Source organism: Dendropsophus ebraccatus, chromosome 11, assembly GCF_027789765.1.
Source record: "Dendropsophus ebraccatus isolate aDenEbr1 chromosome 11, aDenEbr1.pat, whole genome shotgun sequence".
NCBI lineage: Eukaryota > Metazoa > Chordata > Amphibia > Anura > Hylidae > Dendropsophus > Dendropsophus ebraccatus.
The window spans coordinates 52748669-52772043 of record NC_091464.1 but is presented as its reverse complement, the minus strand read 5'-3'; the positions used below and the strand labels follow the sequence as shown (position 1 = coordinate 52772043).

The window sequence follows — 23375 nt, the reverse complement described above, 5'->3', positions numbered from 1 at the left end:
ACGTTTGAAATGTCATAGAGACATGCCAAAAGTTTTGATCTGTCCGAGTGTTCAGACCCGTACCGATCAGGAGAACTAGGAGGAGCAGAGGACCACGCTGCAGCGTGTCCGCTCCCCATCTGTGTGAGAAAAAAAAAAGAAAAAAAGTTGGGCTTCATTGGCTTACACCATGAGCCAGACTCTTGATATGACATGGATTCGGGAGAGGACCAGGGTCTTTTCCTGGCTCATTTTCCCAATCAATATGGGTCTAGACACGCAGACCCAGACCAATCAAAACTTTTGGCATGTCTCTGTGACATGTCAATTTTTTTTTTTTTTTATAACTCTTCCCAGTCTGGGACTATTCTATAATTTTACCTGTATTTCTATGGAACTGCTCTCTGAACCTCACCATTAAAGATTACTCCTCAGGATATACCAATACTGTATTTTCATTTGTTACTAAACTACTTGTCTAGACTAGGGATAGCTCCCTGCAGATGGTAGCGTGGGGACGCCCATACCAGGGGGTCCTTTAATAGTGTTGAGGCAGGGAAGAACTGAAATGGACATTTTGTATATGTGTTATGTTTGTCTTGAATCACCAACTGCACATAATAAAACCTTTTTAGCACCTGAAGGAGGAATTGTTATACAGTGGTTTGCTTACTTTATTTTGGTGCTTTGATATGAAACTGTAAACCTTACGTGTATTTCATATACTTGGCACATATTGTCCAACCCAAAAAGTTTGTCTACGATGTAATGGAACATATTTCAATTAGGTGGAACACATTGTTACATCAATGGTGAAGTTATACATGACGTACGTAACAGGTCTCTGGCGTCTGATCCCAGGCTCTGTGCAGGGGGTGGGCAAAATGGCATTTTCATGTGGGTCATGCTCAATGGTTAGCTGTAAGAGCCGGCTGGTCTCTTGTATTAAAATATCAATCTAGGGAAAAGAAAGAAAAATATTATTATTACAAATATAAAACAATAGAACTAAATAGAACTAAAGGCAAGTACAGTGGCTCACTTCATCAAGAGGAACACTGCGAATAGGGGTGCCATTGATCTCCAGTATTCGATCCCCAATGTGAATGGAGCCTTGAATGTCAGGGCTGAGGCAATCAGCATCCAATCTGAAACACATGGCAAAGAGTGTTGGCATATATACACTATTCTAATTTTCTCCTTTGAAGATATAGTTCTGTGATGAAGCAACATAAAAATATGTTTTACACTAAAGCAAATCTATGCACTCACATTGTGCAGATAACATGCAAAATAGCTCTAACATCCAGCGCCAATTCCCCCAATAGTGTAACATAAACCATGTCAGTAACAGATGCCGACATGTGGTTTATATTTGTTATGTAATTAAAACAAGATTCTTTTCTCACAAATGGATAGATCCAAAATATTGTCAAAGCAAAGTCCTTTTAACAAACAATTTAATGACCTGGAAAAAAGGAATATGTTATAATCCTTCTCGTTGCTGAACTTGACCAAAATATTTCATTATTTAGCTCACCCGCCTCATGAGACGCATCAGTCATTGACTATAACCCTGCCCCTCGCTCTCGACCCTCCATTACATTTATGGAAAGGGTGACAAAGCTGTCTGCTTTAGGTGTAATAGTCGCATACACAAGTTCTACTCATTTCTAGAATTTATCAGTGCGGTTTTACCAGTTTTCAGTGTATTTTGGACCTTTTTTTAATCTTTTTTTCACAGTTAGGAAAGTCATGCACTATGTTTTTTAATCCCTTTTTCATTTTGTCTGTTATAGCAGGCATGGTCTGCATGGTGTAGATGGATGTGTAATAGTAATGATGTGCAGTGTTTTTAAGCAACTTTACTCCACTGCTGGGGTGGTGTAAAAATATAGTTATTAAACTAGAAAATCTATTCCACATTTTTAGGCAATTTTTTGTAAATACGCTGCAAACTATATTGACATACTGACAAAGTCAAAGACCAAAATTATGCTGGGGAAACATACAAGTGAATGGGGTGGCATTGTGACTGATAAGCTGCCGCAACCATCCAGTGTGGATTTTTTGTGACTGTGCAGTTGCAGCTGACTGTATAGTAGAGGGTTGCGGCTGGCTGAGTAGAGGGTTCACATGACCACACATTGTGAGATGGGGGTTCCAGGTTGTGTGATCGGGAATCGCTGAGTCTTATCAAGCTGTTGCACCTTTCTTTTTTATTTGTCGTTTTGAGTGTGTGTGTGGTTTGTGTGGGGCACCTGTTGACCCCGATTTTTTATTTGCAACTTTTAAAAACAATGAAACTCCAGGAAGGGGGTAACCTATACCTAGCCACACAAATCTATTTTTTGGCTGCAAAATTATCAAGAAATTTAACAACCCATGTGTGACATTCTGATAAATTTGTCACCAAATATGAAGATAAAGAGAAGGACTAAACTGGACATCTCCTTTAGGCTTGGGCTGTTGCACTGCCTAGTCATCTGCCTTGGCCTCTCATTTAGGTGACTGAGTTTGCATTGGGACCCACAAGTGAATGCAAGGTCACAACCACTCGCGGGTCGCAACGTGACCTCCCTCACTTGAAAGGGAGGCCAAGTCATGTGACTAGGCAGTGCAGCAAAGCAGTTCCTGATTACATGACCAGGTAGCCCTAAGCTAAATCCCAGCATATGTAATATTACCAGGGTTGGGCAGATTCAATGCTGTAACATTGTTACATAAAAAATGTAGAAGAAAACTAGACATCAGATTGCCTACCCACACCTTATAGTTACGTCATTTCTGGAACTGTGTCTGTTAAATTATTGTTTAGGGGAAAAAAAGTCCCCTGCCACCAGACTGGGTCAGACTGACCTAGTCTCCGAGCGAGCAAGCAACAAAAGGAAGGTTTCTATGGAAACAGCTGGCAAAATTAGAAGCATTTCTTGTTTTTCGAACAGTCTGAATTTATATATGACCTTAACTTATGAATTTATAGTTATGCAGTTTGCAAACTTTATATGGATTTTTATGCTATGACTCTTTCCCAGTCATTCCAAATCTTTATAACTACCTAAACTACCCAACAACAGACAAAGATGTGTAAACCAAAACCTTGTTGCTCCCTATACGGGGCTATACAACGCCATAACATGGATAGCATAAATAACCCTTTCACACAAAGTAATAGGAGCCGGATCAGAAGGCCAAATGGGGCAAATACCTGGGGGTCTCAACCAGAAGGTTTCTAATGCTTGGCATACAAGCCCGAAACAACACTATTGTCTGGACTATGCTTGCAGTATTATGAAATATATGGCATTATTTGGGGGTAGTTTATAGCTGGGTTATTTACTGATTACAGTCTTTGGTGAATGCGTCTGGTATAGGAGTGTTATATGCGTGTTTAAATTGAAGCAGTCTTTTAAAGGAAAACGATCAGCACGTTTTTCTATAAGAACCTGCTGATAGTTCCTGAAGGCCACTTACCTCCTCTTACCGATGCCGGTCTGCTGACGCTTGTAAGTTCTACCATTTTTTTCTGATATTCAATCTTATATGCAAATTAACTTGTTCGGTGCATTGGGGCAATACTTAGCCCCCCCCCCAGAGCACCGACTGGCCTGGCCACCAGCTCAGATGGTCACGCCTTCTTATGTATATGCATAAGCAGCAGGCTGGAATATGTGTGAACAGGTGTAGGCATCTGAGCCAGCGGGCGAGACGAATGTTGCTCCCCCCCCGGAGCGAGGAATGCCCCCAGTGCTCCTAACAAGTTAATATGCATATTTTTTTATAACAATGAATATCACAAAAACAGCAGGACTTACAAATGTCTAAATACTGGCACTAGTAAGAGGAGGTAAGTAGCCACCGCAAACTGTCAGCAGGCCTCTCCATAGACTTGTATTATCTCAGAGTGAGCTGCAAGTTTTGTCTTGTAAACACAGGACAGAACGGAGCAGATATTCAGAGAGAATGGCAGTTTAGTGCAGGTTGTGGGAGAAGTATTTAAGAAGCATTTTTTTCTAATAAGATATGTTTCAAAGTTTCTAAAAATCACTTGATTTATGCCAAATTTGTTGAAATGACACTAACTATTAAATGGTCCAGCTACTTTCTTTGCTCAATGACCTTCTCAAACTTTAGTAGGACCTGATAGCAAATATGGGTACAAAACTGTATATGAGTAAAAAGGTATGCACATATAGAATGTGACATAATGATTCTATAGGCTTCTATGGAGCAAGTGAATTGCAAAATAGTGTCCTGCTGATGTACAGTATGTTTCACAGGTTAACATTTGAATAATGTTGCTTTACAGTACTGAAAACTGTTGTCTACCATCATTCAGTAGATATATATATATATATATATATATATATATATATATACACAAATGTGCTGTAAGAAGTGAGAAGTCAGGCAGACTGTAGCAAACCCCTGCAAATCTGCTGTGTTCTGTGAGTGCTGGCATCCAGACCGCTGCTGATCAGTAAACTCAAACACTTCAAACACAATTTTTATGTTGTACACAGAATAAGAACATGACAATTCTCACTGATCGCATACTCACTCACGGACTCGCACGGTATGAGAGTGCTCAGCACATGATGGAGTGATGGAAACAGACAGGCCACGTCTGCCATCTGATGCAGGGAGAGACACCAGGGTCACGGTGTGAGGAGATCGGGAAACTGGGGAGTCAATCACTGGGGTCAGGGTGATCTGGTAGTAGCAGGGTCCACTGTCAAGAAGAAAAATTCTATTAGATGTCTGGGAGAATGTTGTCAGTATGTTCTGTAATTTGTAAAAAAGTCACTATGGGGGGAGGGGGAGGAGCTGTTTCCATCACCTATTGTAAATAGTATATCCTGTGTTATCTCTGTTTAGCATTACCTCTCACTGTATGAGATGCCTGTGATGAGAATGATGTGCAGTAGGAGGGTGAGTACTGCACTAGGAGATGATACTTTCCCTACTGCCAAATGTACCTTACCCTGCACACTATCATCTCCATTTGCCATGAGGACCTGGGATGAGCTGAAATCCTTATTTTTAGCAATTTCACTGACGAATAAAGCTTTTCATATTTTGTGGAAAATGAAGGAGTCCAGTTTCATGGGTGGGGATCTGTATCTTACCAGTATAACTTGGAGCGCTCCACCAATGCATATGTCTCTCCATCACCAATAAAAGAGGAACAGCGAGAGCACACAAAGCATTCAGGGTGATACTTGTGCTCCCCTGCTACCTATCAAAGCAAAAACATCTGTGTCACAAAGACAGAAACCAACAAAGATCTGCATTAATATTTAAAGTGTAACTGTCATTTCAGGGGACTTATCAGGATGCACTGTCCTGTGTATGTATACGAGGAGCAGATCTATATCTGTCCATTCTATCACTAGTATAGGCCATTATACCCTTTGTTTCCCTCCTGCATCTCTGTGTCCGCTTTCCCTATACTCTTTTCTGGCTTCTAGACACTACATATGAACTAAAAACCCTGCAATCTTACATCACTGTAGCAAACCTGTAGAAGTTTCCAGACCTGCATGTAGTAGTGTAACACATAAATCCAGCGTTTTCTCTGGTCAGAAAGTCTGCACATAGCACAGGCAGTTTCTCAGCTTTTAATGCTCACTCATCCCTGTCAGCCCCTCCCCCCTCCATAGACTATAATGGGCAGTGCAAACCTAAGTTTCACTTAGTATTGATCAGATAAGAGGAGGGAGGAGGGGTGGAGGGAGGGAAAAAGCCTTGTTAGTACAGAAGGAAGCTCTTTTGCTTTATAAAATATTTTACAGCCTTCTTATATTTGTACTACTGATTTCTCCAAAGTTGTTTGAAATGACAGCAACACTTTAATATAAAAGACCAATGATAAAGAATAAAACTCTATAATTCTTCCATTGTTAGACAAGTGACCTCACATAGTGTTCTTTCTTACCATCACTAATCCTTTGGTAATATGCTCAGAGCAGCCTTGGCACATCCCGCCAAAGCGTGCCCAGTAGTGCTTTTTACAGAACAGTCTCCCGTCTTTTTCGTAGTATCGGTGGGATAAGGACACACCACAGTCACTGCACCTGAAAAAAAAAATCAAATAAATAATGTTCAGAACAAGAAACCATTGAATCAGATCATACTATGAAGTTGGGAATATTTCACAAATTAGAATATTAAAGCCAATAGAATCTAAATCAGTGCTATGTCATTAAAGAGCATATATGTATGTTTTATTAAGTACTTGTATTTTCTATTAAATAAAAAATCTGCATAATTAAGACCACTAAGATCTCTTCCGAATTCCTCTAGTTTTCCTCCTGGCAACATCACAATGGAGAATTATGAGAAAATTCACCCCATAACTATTCTCTTTTGTTAGGAGATCTGACAAATCTTGCACAGTTTTAGCATTCAACATGCTCCCTGTGCCTATAACCTAATGTAGACAACTGAAATTATAACATTTGCACACTAGATGGCGCCAAATATATTAAATTGTCACAAAGGGCAATGCTGGCAGTGCCTTGTAGGGCAGATGGTAAAATAATTAACATCACAGTCGGAGTAACTAAAATGATACATTTTTACATTGCATATGTCTGACTGATTAAAGTGTTTAGTAAAAATGAGCATCCCAAATTTACAGGTTACACATGTCCTTCTTCTTACACAGCAGAACTGGTATGTTTCATGTGGCCATTTTTTATTTTACGCATTTATGGATTATAATACAACTAGAGATGAGCGAACCGGTTTCGAGTTCGAGTCCATTCGAACCCGATCGTTCGGCATTGATTAGCGGTGGCTGAAGTTGGATAAAGCCCTAAGACTATGGGGAAAACCTGGATATAGTCATTGGCTGTATCCATGTTTTCCAGACAACCTTAGAGCTTTATCCAAGTTCAGAAGCCACCGCTAATCAAATGCCGAACGTTTGGGTTCGGATGGACTCGAAACCGAATCTGGTTCGCTCATCTCTAGTCACAACATATAGCTTCAAATCAAATCAAATAATTGAAATTCTCCCATTATAATCAATTTTCAATTTCCAAGCAGACATATTTTATTGGTACAGTTTGTGGCCTAGCAAGGTCACTTTCTTGAAAATGGTAATAGTCCCCCCTCTCCTTTTTCCCATACACATGCACACTCAACACAGCTGAACCTTCACATATTCTGTACAAGGAGAGAGGAGAAAGCAAGTAGAGAGCAAAATAAAATACAACATTCCCAACCATTCTCTCCTTTTGGAGAGTCAGGAGCTAATACACATTAGCTGGCCAATTCAGCTGATTTTAATATAATGTGTATGGCCTGCTTTAATCCCTATGGAAAACAACACATATTATTAAAATGTCGCAACATGTCATCCAAATGACAAACTCAACTCTGCTGAAATGAAAACCTGAGCTCTGCTACTAAAAATAGTCCTATAGTAAGTAAACAGAAAGCCCAGGACTGGTTTGGATTATCCCATTATAATAATAAGTTCTAGCCCTCGAGGGCCACTTAAAGGCTTAATACAGAGTGATGGATACAAGAGCCCAGGTGTCTCATGAATGGAAGCAGCAGGATATCCTTTCACTCTACTGTTACTCAAAGGAAAGGAGATCAATTTACCGCAAGGTAAAGATTACAGAACCAGTAACTCTGAACATGATGTGACTGGTTCATTGCCTCAATACAGAATATATATATAAAATGTATATACATGCTTTAATGTATATACATGCTTCCAGTCTCTTCTGTCTTACCTATTAAATTATATTCTTAAAGCATATGTGCCAGGAGGTACATCAGTTTAAGATTTGTACATCAATAGATTGTACCCATCGCCACGCTAGCGGTCCCGCTGTCCTATTCCCGGGCACCTGCCTGGCTTGAAGCACTGAAGGAAGGCCTGTCCGCCCCCCAGGGTGACAAAAAACCCTCCCCTCTGTGACATGGCTCCATTAGAATTAAAGCTGCGTCACAGAGGGGAGGGCAGAACGTCACAGTGGGGGCTGCGGGCCCACCTCCATCAGACTGGGGGCTGCGGGCCCACCTCCATCAGACTGGGGGCTGCGGGCCCACCTCCATCAGACTGGGGGCTGCGGGCCCACCTCCATCACACTGGGGGCTGCGGGCCCACCTCCATCACACTGGGGGCTGAGGGCCCACCTCCATCACACTGGGGGCTGAGGGCCCACCTCCAGTGCTACAGGCCGGTGCCCAGGAATAGAATGTGGCACTGGCATCCCCATGCTGGCGCCAGTCTATTGATGTTAAAATCTTAAAGTGATGTACCTGATGGTATATTCGCTTTAACTAATTACTTTCATAGAAAAATGAGGTGAAAATCAGTGTTGTTGAAATGACAGTATACACCATGTTAGCAGCCAGTGGTGTAGCTACCGAGGTCGCAGCGGCCGCTGCTAGGGGCCCATCCCCCCGCGGGGCCCCTCCTGGCTACGCCACCGCCCCCCGTCCCGTCATATCACCCAATCTTGTGACCGCAAGCAGTGTTTTGCTTGCGATCACAAGATGCAGTTTCCGACTGCCCCCAACTGGTGAGCGGCTCCCTGGGGGTGTCCCAGGGATTCCCGGGCAGTGCACATACCAGGGAGCTCTCTGTGTGTCGGGGGGCGGGAGCACTTCCGAGTCAGGAGACGCTGCCTGTGTCGGAAGTACTAGCCCCAACGCACACAGAGCTCCCTGGTGTTTGCACTGCCCGGGAATCCCGGGGACACCCCCAGAGAGCCGCTCACCAGCCGGGGAAGAAGAGGAGAAGTCAGCCGAAGGGGGAGCGTGTTGTTAGGTGAGTAGTTTTTTTTTTTTTCTAATCTGCTTTGCACTGGGGGCATCTATGAGGGGAGACTCCACAGGTGGCTTCTATAAGGGGGAATACACAAGGGGCTTCTATAAGGGGGAATACACAGGGGGCTTCTATAAGGGGGAATACACAGGGGGCTTCTATGAGGGAAGACTCCACAGGGGGCTTCTATAAGGGGGAATACACAGGGGGCTTCTATAAGGGGGAATAAACAGGGGGCTTCTATGAGGGGAGACTCCACAGGGGGCTTCTATGAGGGGAGACTCCACAGGGGGCTTCTATGAGGGGAGACTCCACAGGGGGCTTCTATAAGGGGGAATACACAGGGGGCTTCTATAAAGGGGAATACACAGGGGGCTTCTATAAGGGGGAATACACAGGGGGCTTCTATAATGGGGAATACACAGGGGGCTTCTATGAGGCGAGACTCCACAGGGGGCTTCTATAAGGGGGAATACACAGGGGGCTTCTATAAAGGGGAATACACAGGGGGCTTCTATAAGGGGGAATACACAGGGGGCTTCTATAAAGGGGAATACACAGGGGGCTTCTATAAGGGGGAATACACAGGGGGCTTCTATAATGGGGAATACACAGGGGGCTTCTATGAGGCGAGACTCCACAGGGGGCTTCTATAAGGGGGAATACACAGGGGGCTTCTATAAAGGGGAATACACAGGGGGCTTCTATAAGGGGGAATACACAGGGGGCTTCTATAAAGGGGAATACACAGGGGGCTTCTATAAGGGGGAATACACAGGGGGCTTCTATAATGGGGAATACACAGGGGGCTTCTATAAGGGGGAATACACAGTGCAGTGTGTAGAGAGATGAGGATGGTGACAGAGTGAGGAGTCTAATATGTCTGTCTGGCAGATTCTGTGGATTAGTGGCTCGGAGAAGTTCTCATAACGGCCCAGGGCAGATGGAGAAGAAGATGAAAAGGAAATAACTCTGATTAGAGAAGACATCCCCTGTGAGTCACTAAATATAACTGCGCTATAATGTATATGGTGTATATGAACCTGTGTAGAGCTGCGTCCACCTCTATATGACTGGATAAGTTGATAGTGATCTGCGTACAGTGGGTTATTCAGTAGCAGCTGTGGTGTTAATATACTGGATTTGGTCTGTAACAGTATGGCGGTATTATGTATGGTGATAATATTTCCTTCCTATGTACTGGTATTATTGGTAATATCAGTCTTGGTAAATATATATAAACACAGCAATAGCATCGCTTGGTCGAGGAAGGGGGGCCCCAAGTTGACTTCTTGCACCAGGGCCCAGGAGACATTAGCCACGCCCCTGTTAGCAGCCTATATGCTATCATTTCAGCACAGACGTGATTTTCTAGAATCGTGATAGACACATCCCCTATGTGTATGCTGCAGTATGAAAGTGAGAAAGCATTATTGCCATTCAGGAGCCTGGGAAAGCTGGGTGACAATCACTATTGAAGCAGTACTACGGATATTTCTTTGTCTCCAGCTTTTCAAATACAGATGAATAGATATGGGACAGCTCAAAGTACACATTCAACAGGGAATAAAGTCTGAAAAAATACAAAATAATTTTATTTGGAAAACATAATTCTAATTTCTGTATAAAACCATTGCACACAGTATAATATATACAAAGTGTGTAAGTACAGTAAATGGTTCATGCAATGTATCTGTCAGCGTCACCACACCACGCTTACAACAAGGAAATGCTTGGTTCACTAGCTCTGACATTCTCTGTGCCTTTAAGAGATAACGCTGTCATTCTATTGTCATGGTCCTTGCAGAGCGACTGTGTTGGCCAACCATAATCAACCGTGGGAAACTGCATTACGGCAGCCTGCAGCACTGCTGTGTATGTGGGCTGCATCCTAACCACAGTGTGTGCAGATACAGTAATTACATCTAGAAGGGAAGCACTAAGTAACAGAGGGATGTGACAGCGCACGTCTGTACGGACAGATAATAGACATTATTTTAGTGCTGTGTCAAGTATATGAAGGCGTATCTGTGTAATGTAGAAATATGTATTGTATTGTAATTCTTGCAATTTTGTTTACAGCGACTGTTGGGCACATGACCATAACCTATTATAACACATACGTATAAATATAAGAGTACTATAAATAATGATATTATTCGAACACTATATAGAGTTAACCTCATCTGGCAGAAAGCGTATGGGGAAATAACCCATCCCCATGTAGGAGAAGTGATACGTCACATATAGCGGAAGTGGCTTGTGTGTTTTTGTTGTATAGAAAGTAAATAAGAGCATCTGCCATGCCCCTTGAGCCTCCACTAGATGAAAAGATGACATCATCTTTCTGCAGATTCTGATTATTAATGAGGAAGGAAACCCCATTGCTCCATTTGAATCCTCCCCGGAGAAGAACAACCAATGAGAACCCAACGAGGCAAAGTGGAAGCTTCTCTTAACCCCTTAGGCGCTGCATCTCTGCAACAAGTGCAGTAATTACATGGAGATTATACTTACAGGCGTGAAAATGCAACCTTAAAATAGTAACATTCTAGGGATATATTTACAGCCATATTGAGTCGGCGAGCTGCGCACTTCTGCAGTGAGAAATATTTCACACATAACTCCTAATCCCACTCACAAGCCGTCCTGTCAGCACCTCTTTGTTCCACCATTCGGCAGCTGTCATCATGGTTGAGTAACGGTGCTTAATAGCTTTAGTTAAAATGGACATTTTTAATTTTATAACTTAGTGCAACATTGCTGGGGTTGTGTTATAAAGAGAACTCCCGTCCATATGCCATACATATACCCCGTCTCAGAACCCCCTCTGTGAGCCACAATGGAAGTAACAGACTTTAAAGGGATTATCTGAGAATTAGAAGAATAACCCCCCCCCAACAACAACAACAACAACAAAAAACAGCACCACTCATAAACTGTAAGTGGTATTGCAGTTTAACCCCATTCTTGTGAATTGACCTGAGCTGCAATACCTGGCACAACCAATGGATAAAAGTGGCACTGTTTATGGAAAAGACCCCCCCTCCCCAGCAAGTTACGTTTATGAGTATAGTAAAAAAATATGTATTTTTTTTATGAAGCAGACAATTGTCAATTGTGAATGGGAAAGGCATGTTAGCAGTAGATCATTTGAAAGTAGGTACAGCTACATAGGGGCAGCAGGGGCTGTGAGGGTCCTCTCTTCCACAGACTGGGTAGCAGAAGCTAAAAAGCTCATTTATACAGGTTACCCAGTATTAGAAACATAGAGCTGCTTTCTTTCAGAAACAGAGCCATTCTTGTCCACAGTTTGTGTTAGTACTGCAGCACATTCCATTCCATTGAAGTGAATTGAGCTGAAATAACAGTAACCCTGAGGACAGGTGTGCTGATGTTTTTGGAAGAAAACAGCCATGTTTTTAATGGGGTAAAGGAGGAGTCCACTTACCTCCCCAGCTCCGGTGCTCATAAATATATGACTTGCATAGGATATGTAGGAGGTGCGCAGCAGCCACGGAAACTGTCTATAAATTTCTAAGTACACTTTCAAAATGATTATGCCATTAAAATCTAATTGATGTTTGACCCAGAACTTGAAACCACCACTTAGATTTCTTCTGTTTTTACGGCTGCGGCATCTTGTAACATAGTAAAATACATTCGGAAAGCGAGCGAATATTTGAGGACATTAAAATTAATCAAGACCAGAGTGTTGTAACAATCCGTGAGAAAGAGAATAATTCTGGGTATATGACAGCCCCTAATTCAGAGGCCCCATAGCGGGGGTGGAGGATACAGGGAGAAATAGTTGTCTAATTGTTTGGCTGTGCACAGTATTCCCCACTCCCAGCAGGGGGTTCACCACACTCCAGTCTGCTCTGGTGGAAGAATATTTATAGGACTGTCTGATGGGAAATAACACTACTTTCCATTATATACAAAACGAAACCAGAATGTCGGCTCACATCACCGAAATGTGTTCGCCATTACAGTAGAAATTATTTCTATTTTTTTTTTCTGTCGTAATTATGTTGTGGTGTTAATAGGGTTTTCCAACCATAGAGCTGGGACACAATTCAGAATAGAGACAATGATTGTTGGGGTCCACAGCAATATTACGTATTACGTACATATGGTGGAATGGGCTAGAAGAAAATTTGGTCCTCTGCTGCTATGGGTACTTAGCATGACATTCACAATTCAATGATACAGGTCTATGTGTCACAACATGTGTGGCGGCTCACTTCTAGCAACTTAACAACAACATTGTTGAGATTGTGGGGGTCAGAATCAGTTTCCTGACGTGATATTGTCCATACATTGGTTGGGAAACCCTTAATATAATAAGAGTTTCATCTTTGTACGAGTTGGGCTTCATTCAGACAACCATCATGGAAACAAAATGATAATGCTGATCCCATGAAATGACAAACACCAACAATGCAAGCTGGACCCCACTGAACCTAGCAGTTTTATGTCACTACATTGTCCATAAGCATCAGATTGATGTTGGAAGTATATATTGACACTCAGATCTGTATCTGGCAGCCTGAATGTCCCCTGGCGTCTACCTTTGGCGAATCAAGAATTAAGTATATTGTATTCCAATATGTTTGATCACTTGCTCTCTCGTGAGATATGTTCTGTCAGAGGTGTCTAGAACCGGTCTATCTATTTATGTTTATGGTCTGGTTTAATGCTGGCCATACATTAGATTAGTGTCAGCCTAACCTACCAATTTCAGTTTGACCAGCAGATGATCTAATGCAGAGGTCTTAAACTCAGCTGCGTAAATAGGCAGCATATAAAAAACTGTGAAGATAACTGGCTGAATTAATTTTAAATCTGGAACAATAAAAATTTGCTGTTAATTAATTACAGTTATAATTCCTTCTGTGCTTCCATACAGTAACAATGTCCCCTGTGCCCTCATACAGTAATTATGCCCCCTATGTCCCTCTACTGTAATAGTGCCCCTGTGGTCCCTATACTGTAATAGTGCCCCTGTGGTCCCTATACTGTAATAGTGCCCCTGTGGTCCCTATAATGTAATAGTGCCCCTGTGGTCCCTATACTGTAATAGTGCCCCTGTGGTCCCTATACTGTAATTCTGGCCGCTGCATCTCCATACCGTAATAGTCCCCCATGTGCCTTAATACTATAATAGTGCCCCCCAACTGTAACAGTGCTATCTGTGACCCTATACCATACTGTAATAATGCTGACGGCCAAACAGAACTAAGAAATAGTACTCACCTAGTCCCTCTCCATTGTTGAGTGCAGCCGCTATTCTGTTCTTCAGCCTGACAGTCACAGGGACATTGTCCCCAGTGGGTGCAGGGATAGCGTCTCAGCACCTTACAGACTGTTACAGAGAATTGTAGGGTGGGGAGCTTTACTCACTGCATTTAGAAATATGGAAATTGCAGATGCTGTAAAGGAAGGCGGTCACTTGGAGATACGGGCACCGGGCTAACAATGCTTGGCGCTAGTGACACCCCTATCAAGAGTTTCAGATGCACATAACAGCCTTATGGGTCATGTGTGTTTTAGACTTCTAACCTAATGGTTATGGGGGACTGCTGACTCTCCCTCAACATCAAATGTCAAGGACCGAGAGCGTTGTTTTTCAACAACCAAATCCTTTTGTTCTTAAGGACAGATGCTTGAGCCAGAGGAGCCTGTCAGCAGGATTCTTAGCTTTCCCCATCCAAAAAACATCTATACTTGGCCAAGTGTGGAATCAGGGGGTTCAGGAGAAATAGCTGTTAGCTGTTTGACTAATGGCTCTCTTGTGTGGATGGTTGACTTATATATATATATATATACTTTTTGTACTTTTTTTATACCGCGTTTTGTAGAGTCTTTCATAATTATCCAATGGGAGGAGCTCTGTGACCAACGGTGGCCCCTGTCACCTATTGTAACAAAATTGTAACAAAATAAGTATTTACTTTTGCATACTTTGAGTAGCATTATACATATACTGTATACCACCAATAATCTGTATGCAGGGTATATAAAAACATATCACAGTGTAGTGTATGGGGAGGCATGGGAGTCAGGTGGGATGGTGTGTGTGGGTGGAAGGGTCAGGTGGGGTAATGTGTTTGTGGAAGGGTCATGGGGTAGTGTTTACTGTCCCCAATAGTGACAGCAGACTACTGGTTGGTACTCAGTGACTTAAGTTTTAAAACATTTTTTTTTGTAGTTTACGTTACACAATAACATTTTTGTTTGTTTATTAAATACAGTTATATATTACATATTTCTATTATTTAAACAATAAATATCGCAAAAAAAGGTGTTTATGCTAAAGAGAATGTGGCACTGGCCATCTCTGCGTCTCCGCCACCATACCCAGAATGAAGTGTCTGCACAATAAGTAGATCCCATAAACAGCACCAACCTGGCATTTCTCTTAAAGGGGTTGTACACTATTTAGAAATAAAGTTATGTTTACTAAACACTGAAAGTTACACAACTTTGTAACATAAACAATTTCAAAATTTGAAGCCTGAGTTAAGATTTCAAGGGTTGAAAAGAGGGACATTGCAAAATTGCAAAACCGCTAGTCTTAAAGGGGTATACCGGGGAAAATCAATAAATTGGCAGTGGAAAGGGTTAACCAAGGTTAACCCTTTCCTAATATACTTACCTGTCCTGTATTGGCCCCCCAAGGAGATCTCCGGTCCAGTCACGTGAGCGTCCAACCTGCGACTCGAAGATCCTCTGTCCTTCCGGTTTGGTGACGTCACCCACCCGGTGTCCGCTCTCCTTCATTAGCAGCAGAGCACTGAACCCTGACTGGCTGGCTAGCGTGTAGCCAATCAGGGTTTAGTGCTCTGCGTCCCCTGAGGCTGCTGTACCAGGGGTTGTGGGGGCTCAGTGCCGGTCACCAGTTACATGGGCCGGCACTGCACTATGTGAGGGGTCCCTGTGGCATCCAACATCACCCCCCCCCCGCCCCCAAAGCGATGCCGACCATGTCCCGCGAAGGGATGCGGCATTACTTCATTCCTAACTACCAGACACACGGAGCGGAGCTATGAATGAACGAAGGCCGCCCGCCGCATCCCTTCCCCTCCCGGGACTCATGGTCAGCAATGCTGACACCCGGGAGGGAAGTCCTGCAGAGTGGTGCTGTTTCCCCCTCCCCTCCCTGTGTGAACTCAAAGATCGCTCACCCCCACACCCTGGAGTGTGCTGCCGCGCTGGTCCGGTCTCGGCACCTTTTTCAAGCAGCCGGCCGTACTCATCTGACAGGTGATAAGAAATCTCTCCTGCACATGCACAGCGCCTGTCAGATGAGTACGGCCGGCTGCTTGAAAAAGGTGCCGAGACCGGACCAGCGCGGCAGCACACTCCGGGGGGACGGCCTTAGTTCATTCATAGCTCTGCTCCGTGTGTCTGGTAGTTAGGAATGAAGTAATGCCACCCGCCACATCCCTTCCCGGGACACGGTCGGCATCGCTTTGGGGGCGGGGTGATGTTGGATGCCGCAGGGACTCCTTACATAGTGCAGTGCTGGCCCATGTAACTGGTGACTGGCACTGAGCCCCCGCAACCCCTGGTACAGCAGCCTCAGGGGACCTGGAGCGTGAGCCTCAGGGGACGCAGAGCACTAAACTCTGATTGGCTAATTGGCTACACGCTAGCCAGCCAGTCAGGGTTCAGTGCTCTGCTGCTAATGGGAAGGAGAGCTGACGCCGGCCGGGTGATGTCACCGAACCGGAAGGACAGAGGATCCGCGAGTCGCAGGCTGGACACTCACGTGACTGGACCGAAGATCTCCTTGGGGGGCCAATACAGGACAGGTAAGTATATTAGGAAAGGGTTAACCTTGGTTAACCCTTTCCACTGCCAATTTATTGATTTCCCCTGGAATACCCCTTTAAGATAAGCTAGTGCTTTTTCTTGTTAGTGAAGCCCTCTTTAGGCGGAGACAATAGAGTATCTAATCTGTCTTTACTGGTAGGTAATTCAATGCTGTATAAATGTGTCTATTGAACAGAGTCTCTTCCTCTTTCTGTACATACAGTATCCAGTAGCACAGAAAGCACTAAAAACCCCAGGAAATGGTGTCAACCACAGACAGGGCCGGATATGGTTGTGAAATTAATACCACCTTCATGTCTTGTTATTGTAGGAAAATACCCAATGCATTTTCTTTTTAAAGAGGAAGTAGCACAGATGAAAACCTTACAATGGTATTTCCCTACTTTATTTTTCTACTCTTTCAGGTGAACTACCTAATGCCATATTAGTATGGGACATTTGTAGAATATAATGTATAATGCCTAGTAGAGCCATAAGAGAAACAGATCGCTGAACCCAGGGAGACCAGCCAAACGACAACACCACCAGCTACCAGTGAAAGCGCCCAAAGCAGTGAAGTCCCAGGTGCACTGCCCCCTGGGAAACATGAACATGCAAAAGAGGAGCCCGTGGAGCCTCATTAAAAAGTCTCAAAACACAGGACTAGCCAGATATCCCTCCGGGAAGGACCCAGCCAAGGGGCAGCTCCTGTTAGGAAACCACCAAAACCACCATATTAAGTGGCACTATAAGTCAATGTAATGACAAGGGATAAACCAAGGCTAGGTAACAATCCACATACAGCTGTTTCGGGGTGTTGCCCCTCATCAGTGTGGAGCAGGATTCTGGCTAGGTGGGAGCAATTCCTAGTAGAGCCGTAAGAGAAACAGATCACCGAATATAATGTATATGATAACATTAGAGGTAAGCAAACTCCAAGCATGCTCCAGTTCGTCCGAACCTGAGCGTGCGGCATTTGATTAGTGGTGGTTGCTGAAGTTGCATAAAGCTGCCTGGAAAACATGGATACAGCCTATGGCCTATGGCTGTATTCATGTTTTCTAGGCAGCCTTGAGGCTCCATCCAACTTTAGCAGCCACCACAAATTAAATGCTGCATGCTCAGGTTCGGACTAATTGGAGCGTGCTCAGTCTTATTCCATGCGAATGATTTGCGAACGAGCAACAATAAAAACAGGTCCAGGTCTTACTAAACAATCAACGATTTCTCGTTATCGATTATCGCTTAGTTCCGAATGATTTAACAATTATCCGAATGATAATCGTCCCGTGGAATAGAGCCCTTACAGTACAACATGGTTAGATTATTGTCACAATGCCATAAAGTGCCTCCACCACCATTTACTGCAAAATTATTACACTATACAGCAGTGTTCTTCAGTCTGTGGTCCTCCATTTGTTGCCAAACTAACATTTCCATAATTCATTGACTGCCTTTGACTTAAGAAATAACAAAAACAGGTCTCATGTACTGCAGAACATCTCAGAAATGGACTGCATCCTAGGCACATCGTCCTTATTACCTGCAGTAGAATAGGCACTAGACTAATGACACAGCCTGTTCCAAAACCAGGACAGCACTTATAGCAAATAGCAGGGAATGGCTGTGCTTGGGATACGGCCAGGCTGGAGATGCACAGTACATAGTGAGGAGGAGACACATCACTCTATAAACAATTCCTAGACTGCTGACTGCATAAAAAAAGCGCACAATGCACCAACAATATGTTTCCCACAGCACAGCATTATTATCCAGAAATGACCTTGTGCTAAATTGGTCGTTTGCAACGCTCAACAATTTTTGGAAGAGGAGAAGGGCTGATAACTCAGATATCAGTGTAAGTGCTTCACGGGGTCCCACTGTATTAACATGAAATGGGTATAGCAAGCAATAAGAACCTGATCTAAAACAATATGCTGGGGTAAAATATTTTCCAAGCAGGACAACAAGTGCTGTATTTTTCCACCCTACAGACAGGTCAAATGTTTGTAGACAGGGCAACTAAAATCACAGCTGAGCAAGTGAGACAGAACTGTATGATAGAGATTAGAATCCTGCATTAAAAGAAGTTATACTGTCTATGGCTATGTTCACACAATGATTTTCAATGGCCGTTATTTGATACTCAAAATAACTGCCATTGTCTAACATACTTTGGTGGCCATCATTACAATGACGGCCGTTGGTACGTTATTTTAGTTCAGGTTGATGGTGGCCCTTTTGGGTGGGGCTAATTTTAAAACAGCCATAGAATTGAATTAAAAAGATGGTAAAAGGACGTAAAAAAATGTGTGAAAAGATAAAATAATGTCCACTGCTTGCTAAATAACGTCCGCAAATAAATGACATGCATGAACAATAATTTGACGGGCACTACGAACAGCAGCCATCGTTCAATGCATTGTGTGAACTAAAGGCCGTGTTTCCATAGACTTCAATAGAAATAATTGAAGACAGAAGACAGAGTGTGTACATGGCCTATAGGTACAATACAGTAAAAGGTTCTATGGAATCTATCTATCTATCTATCTATCTATCTATCTATCTATCTATCTATCTATCTCCTATCTATCTATCTATCTATCTAGATATAGAAATCGCCCACAGCACACCGGTCGTATCAAAGAAAAGTGAATTTATTTCATTGTGAAACAGCACAGCAAACAGTTACATAGCGACGTTTCGACGACCTCCGTCGTCTTTTTCAAGCATGCTTGAAAAAGACGACGGAGGTCGTCGAAACGTCGCTATGTAACTGTTTGCTGTGCTGTTTCACAATGAAATAAATTCACTTTTCTTTGATACGACCGGTGTGCTGTGGGCGATTTCTATATCTATCAAGCAAGTCTTGTCAAGACTATACCTGCTGGCACCCAACTCAGCGATTTCAGTTGTGCTGCTCCAAGATATCGTTTTGGTATCTATCTATCTATCTATCTATCTATCTATCTATCTATCTATCTATCTATCATCTTCAGGGACTAAATGTTAACTATTTTCTGCTCAGTTCTCCTTTTTTCAAGACTATTGAACCCATTTAATTCACTTTCACTTCTCATTTTCTTCTTTTCATATTGGATTTCCATTTAAAAATACATTTTTTAATGGGAGTCAATGGCAGATATATGCAGTTATATAGACATACAACTGCACATGTTTGCAAACTGTTTCAAGTGGTCCTACCAAAGTAAGTACAGGGGTAGGGACTCCATGGTACTGTACACCAATTGTTTACAGCACTACTAGTTAGCCCAGTCCAGTAACATATTGACTCTGCAGTCTGTCTAGAGGTAAGCAGTTATGCTGTATGATACTGAACCTCCCCTGATGTCTGCTTTAATGCAGAGCGAGCAGTGACACAAGCTACTTCCCTAAGTCTAATGTCAATTCCAATGCTAGCATGCATTAGAATAGAGGTCAGGGGAGCCTCGGTATGGATAGTGCTGCATGTAATGTAATTATACCATGTCGCCTTTTACTGTTGCCACTTGTAAAAATGTAAAAATTCATTATATTATATAACTTTATAAAAAAAATGTAAAAGAAAGGGGGAAAAAAAAACTATGTGTCGGAATCCCCATTTTATGTTTTACGTTCCCGTCAGGCAAATAAAAGTTAAAGGGGTTATCCAGTGTTACAAAAAACATGGCCAATTTCTTCCAGAGACAGCACCATTCTTGTAAGATCAAACATTGAGATTTTTCAAGTTTGTTCGAATTCAAACCATCGGCTTCCCATTCACTTTAAACTGTGAACTGGAAAAATCCTGATGTTTGACTGTCCCTAGTCTCCAGTTTCGGTGAGGTTTTATTACTCAGATGAATTGAAGTGAATGGAGCTTAGTTGCAAACCACATCTAACCTGGAGACATGAGTGGAGTTGTCTCTGGAAGAAAGTGGCCATGTTTTGTAGCACTGGATAACCCCTTTAAACTAAGCAGTATTTTTTATTTTTTTTTATTTTGGCACAGACTTTGACCATAGGTGGTGAGGCCCGGACATCATGTTATAGATGGGCTATAGTATAAGAACCCCTGATTTATAATGTGTCTATGACAGAGAGGCCTTGGGGTCCCCTCATGGAATTTTATGTTTTTTTTTTTACCAGGTGGGTTTGATGTGAAACAAGGGACCATTTTGTTTTTAGCATTGAAAAATGGATCAGAGAATGTTTAACATTACAAATCTGCATTCATTACTAGAGCAGAACTCAAGCTGGTGAAATCCATGGTGGAACATTAGTCCTTGAGTTTACATTTAATGTTAACAGTGAAAATAATAAACAGGCAAAGTGTGTTCTGGGACTTACAGTATGTCTCCAGTGCCAAGGCAGCTTGCCCATAAATGTAGCATAAATCCCATTAGGACAGTTCCGATTTTCAATGGCAGAATTAGTGTGGTTGCATTATACAAGGATGTGGCTTGTGGTAGGACATGTACATGAATTCGATTTTGGATCGGAGCACTGACCAGATGTTAAATATTGGCTTTCTCATTCATCAAAAAAATTTCCTGTTTAAAGGGACGCTCACCAAGCGTGAAAGAATAGAACAACTACGGAAATTTTAACAAAAATGATTAAAATTTTCTTTATTCCCAGTAATTCTTTATCATGGACACTGTAATGTACTGTACTGTAAATTCCACTGCTACAAACAAAAAGCAGGCTACATTTATACACTATGGTTGGTGTTTGGCTACATCGCTCACTGAGGTCACGTGATATGATTTCATTAGTAATGACATAACCTCTCAGAATCAAAGCACCAGAGTAGCAGGGATCAATGTAATTTTCAACAAGATGGAAGATCTTTGATTAGGCTGTATACTGTATATGTTGCAGCAATATGGCTTTTTTTTTTTTTTTTAGTGAATTTGCAAAAACTGTGTCATAATGAAGGAATATAACTGCAACATGTAAAAACATCCTTAGTCCGTTAGGTGTGGGAGTTGGATTCTAAGGATCACATAGGGGCTGAAACTAAACAGGCTTATAAGGGAGCACAATATCATACGTCTTCAACTGAAGTCAACTAGAAAATTTTACTGACTTTCATGCTGGTGCAGTTTGGGCTACTACATAAGAACCCAGCCTTTTGGAAACTAAGGGGGGGTATTTATCAAACTGGTGTAAAGTAGAGTTGTCTTAGTTGCCCCTAGCAACCAATCAGATTCCATTCATTTTTCAAAGAATCTATGAAGAATGAATAGTGAAATCTGATTGGTTGCTAGGGGCAACTAAGACAATCGCGAATTAACAGCGCGATTCGCAGCAAATCTTGATTCTCTTATCTCTACTCATTACTTGTCTCACCAGTATGACAATTGGTGGGATGCACATAGGTGAAGAGGGGAAAGGAGGGGTTAATTATTTCACAGCTCATGGTACTTGCCTCTTACATATGCTCAAAGTTTCAAAAAACATGGCAATAAAAAATTCATAAAATGTATTGAAAAAATTGCATTATAAAAAGGCAAATATCAGAGGTACACTATACAGTATATAACATACAACACCTAACCAGTGGGACACTGCAGTAGTACAATTTGAGCTCATAAAGTTTTGTTTTATAGAACGAAAAGTTATGTGATTTTTTAAATATACTTTTTGCATTCTTTGAAAGTAAATAATGAAGGTTTCTGTATAATAACACCAAGCAAAAAAACCAAAACAACACAGATCTGGTCTGCCCTGCCTCCATTGATGATCATTGAGGGACGGGTGGGCTGTCTGGGGGCAGATCTCTGCACGGGGGTGGGCCAGATTGGTGCTAGGGTGGGTTGTCCCGCCCTCAGTGCTCCTAATGGCTTGTCCCGCCCTCAGTGCTTCTAATGGCTTCACAGGCAGAGGATTTTAGAATAAACAGCACGGGAACGGCACCGAGGATGAATGTAAAAGACATACCTTAATCTTTAGAACCCTGTGACTACTAGGGAGCTATCAAGAGGTTAGATTCATCTAACCTGCTGATAGTTCCCCTTTAAATGTATTGCAGAATGAGTTACAAACTAGTTCAGGTCCTTCAAAGGGTATTCCGAGCTGTATTATTATTCTAAAAAAAGAGGCTTACCCTGATGCCCAACAACTATCCTTTCTCACCCCAGCCAGATGTTCTCCTGAAGCCAGTCCTGTTCCACAGCCTTGCTTCCAATTAGGGTTACTGCATACACTGCCTGCTCAGCCAATCAGCAGCTGCAGAGGTGCCCTACCACATCTGCTCATTGGCTGAGTGGGTACAGCATGCAGAAGAAGCACTGTGGTAACGGGACTGATACTTGGAGAATGACAGCAGTAGCTGGGGCGAGGAAGGGTGGTTGTTAGGCACCGCACTGAGCACTTTTTAAGAATAATAATACAGCTTAGAATGCCGCTTTAAGGGGTTAGAAAGGTTTTAAATGTATAGAGGTTAAAGTAAGGTCACCCAGTTTACAGTAAGTTGATGTGAGGATTGGAAAATCAGAGCATGCTTTGTCATAGGATTCTAGTAATACAGCTCTTCTAGCGTTCTCCTTTTACTGTGTCCAGTAACCAATATATGACTGTGACTCATGGAAGCTAGCAGAAATTCCGCTCAGCAGATAAGGACAAACCAGCCCACATCTTCCCTCCTCTCATTACCTATACTTCTAAGTTCCATTACATCAGCGTCATTTATGGTCTGTGGTACTTAGCCTCACCATGGAGGAAGCCATGTTGTACGACCGATCAATATTCACCAGGAAGTCACAGAGACATAAGGCATATCCTTTCTAGAGGCTACATG

General features: G+C 42.5%; 1 protein-coding gene across 2 annotated transcripts in view; it reads right to left on the bottom strand.

The window, feature by feature from the left end:
- Nucleotides 1-23375, bottom strand: part of LIMK1 (LIM domain kinase 1) — a 68529-nt gene that overhangs the window by 16180 nt on the left and 28974 nt on the right. For both annotated transcript variants that reach the window (XM_069946286.1, XM_069946287.1), the window contains 5 exons: nucleotides 5918-6056; nucleotides 5109-5218; nucleotides 4541-4711; nucleotides 1022-1127; nucleotides 813-937 (listed from right to left, as the gene is read on the bottom strand). In XM_069946286.1, the coding sequence (XP_069802387.1) occupies nucleotides 813-937; nucleotides 1022-1127; nucleotides 4541-4711; nucleotides 5109-5218; nucleotides 5918-6056 (651 nt within the window). The remainder of the gene's footprint in view (nucleotides 1-812; nucleotides 938-1021; nucleotides 1128-4540; nucleotides 4712-5108; nucleotides 5219-5917; nucleotides 6057-23375) is intronic.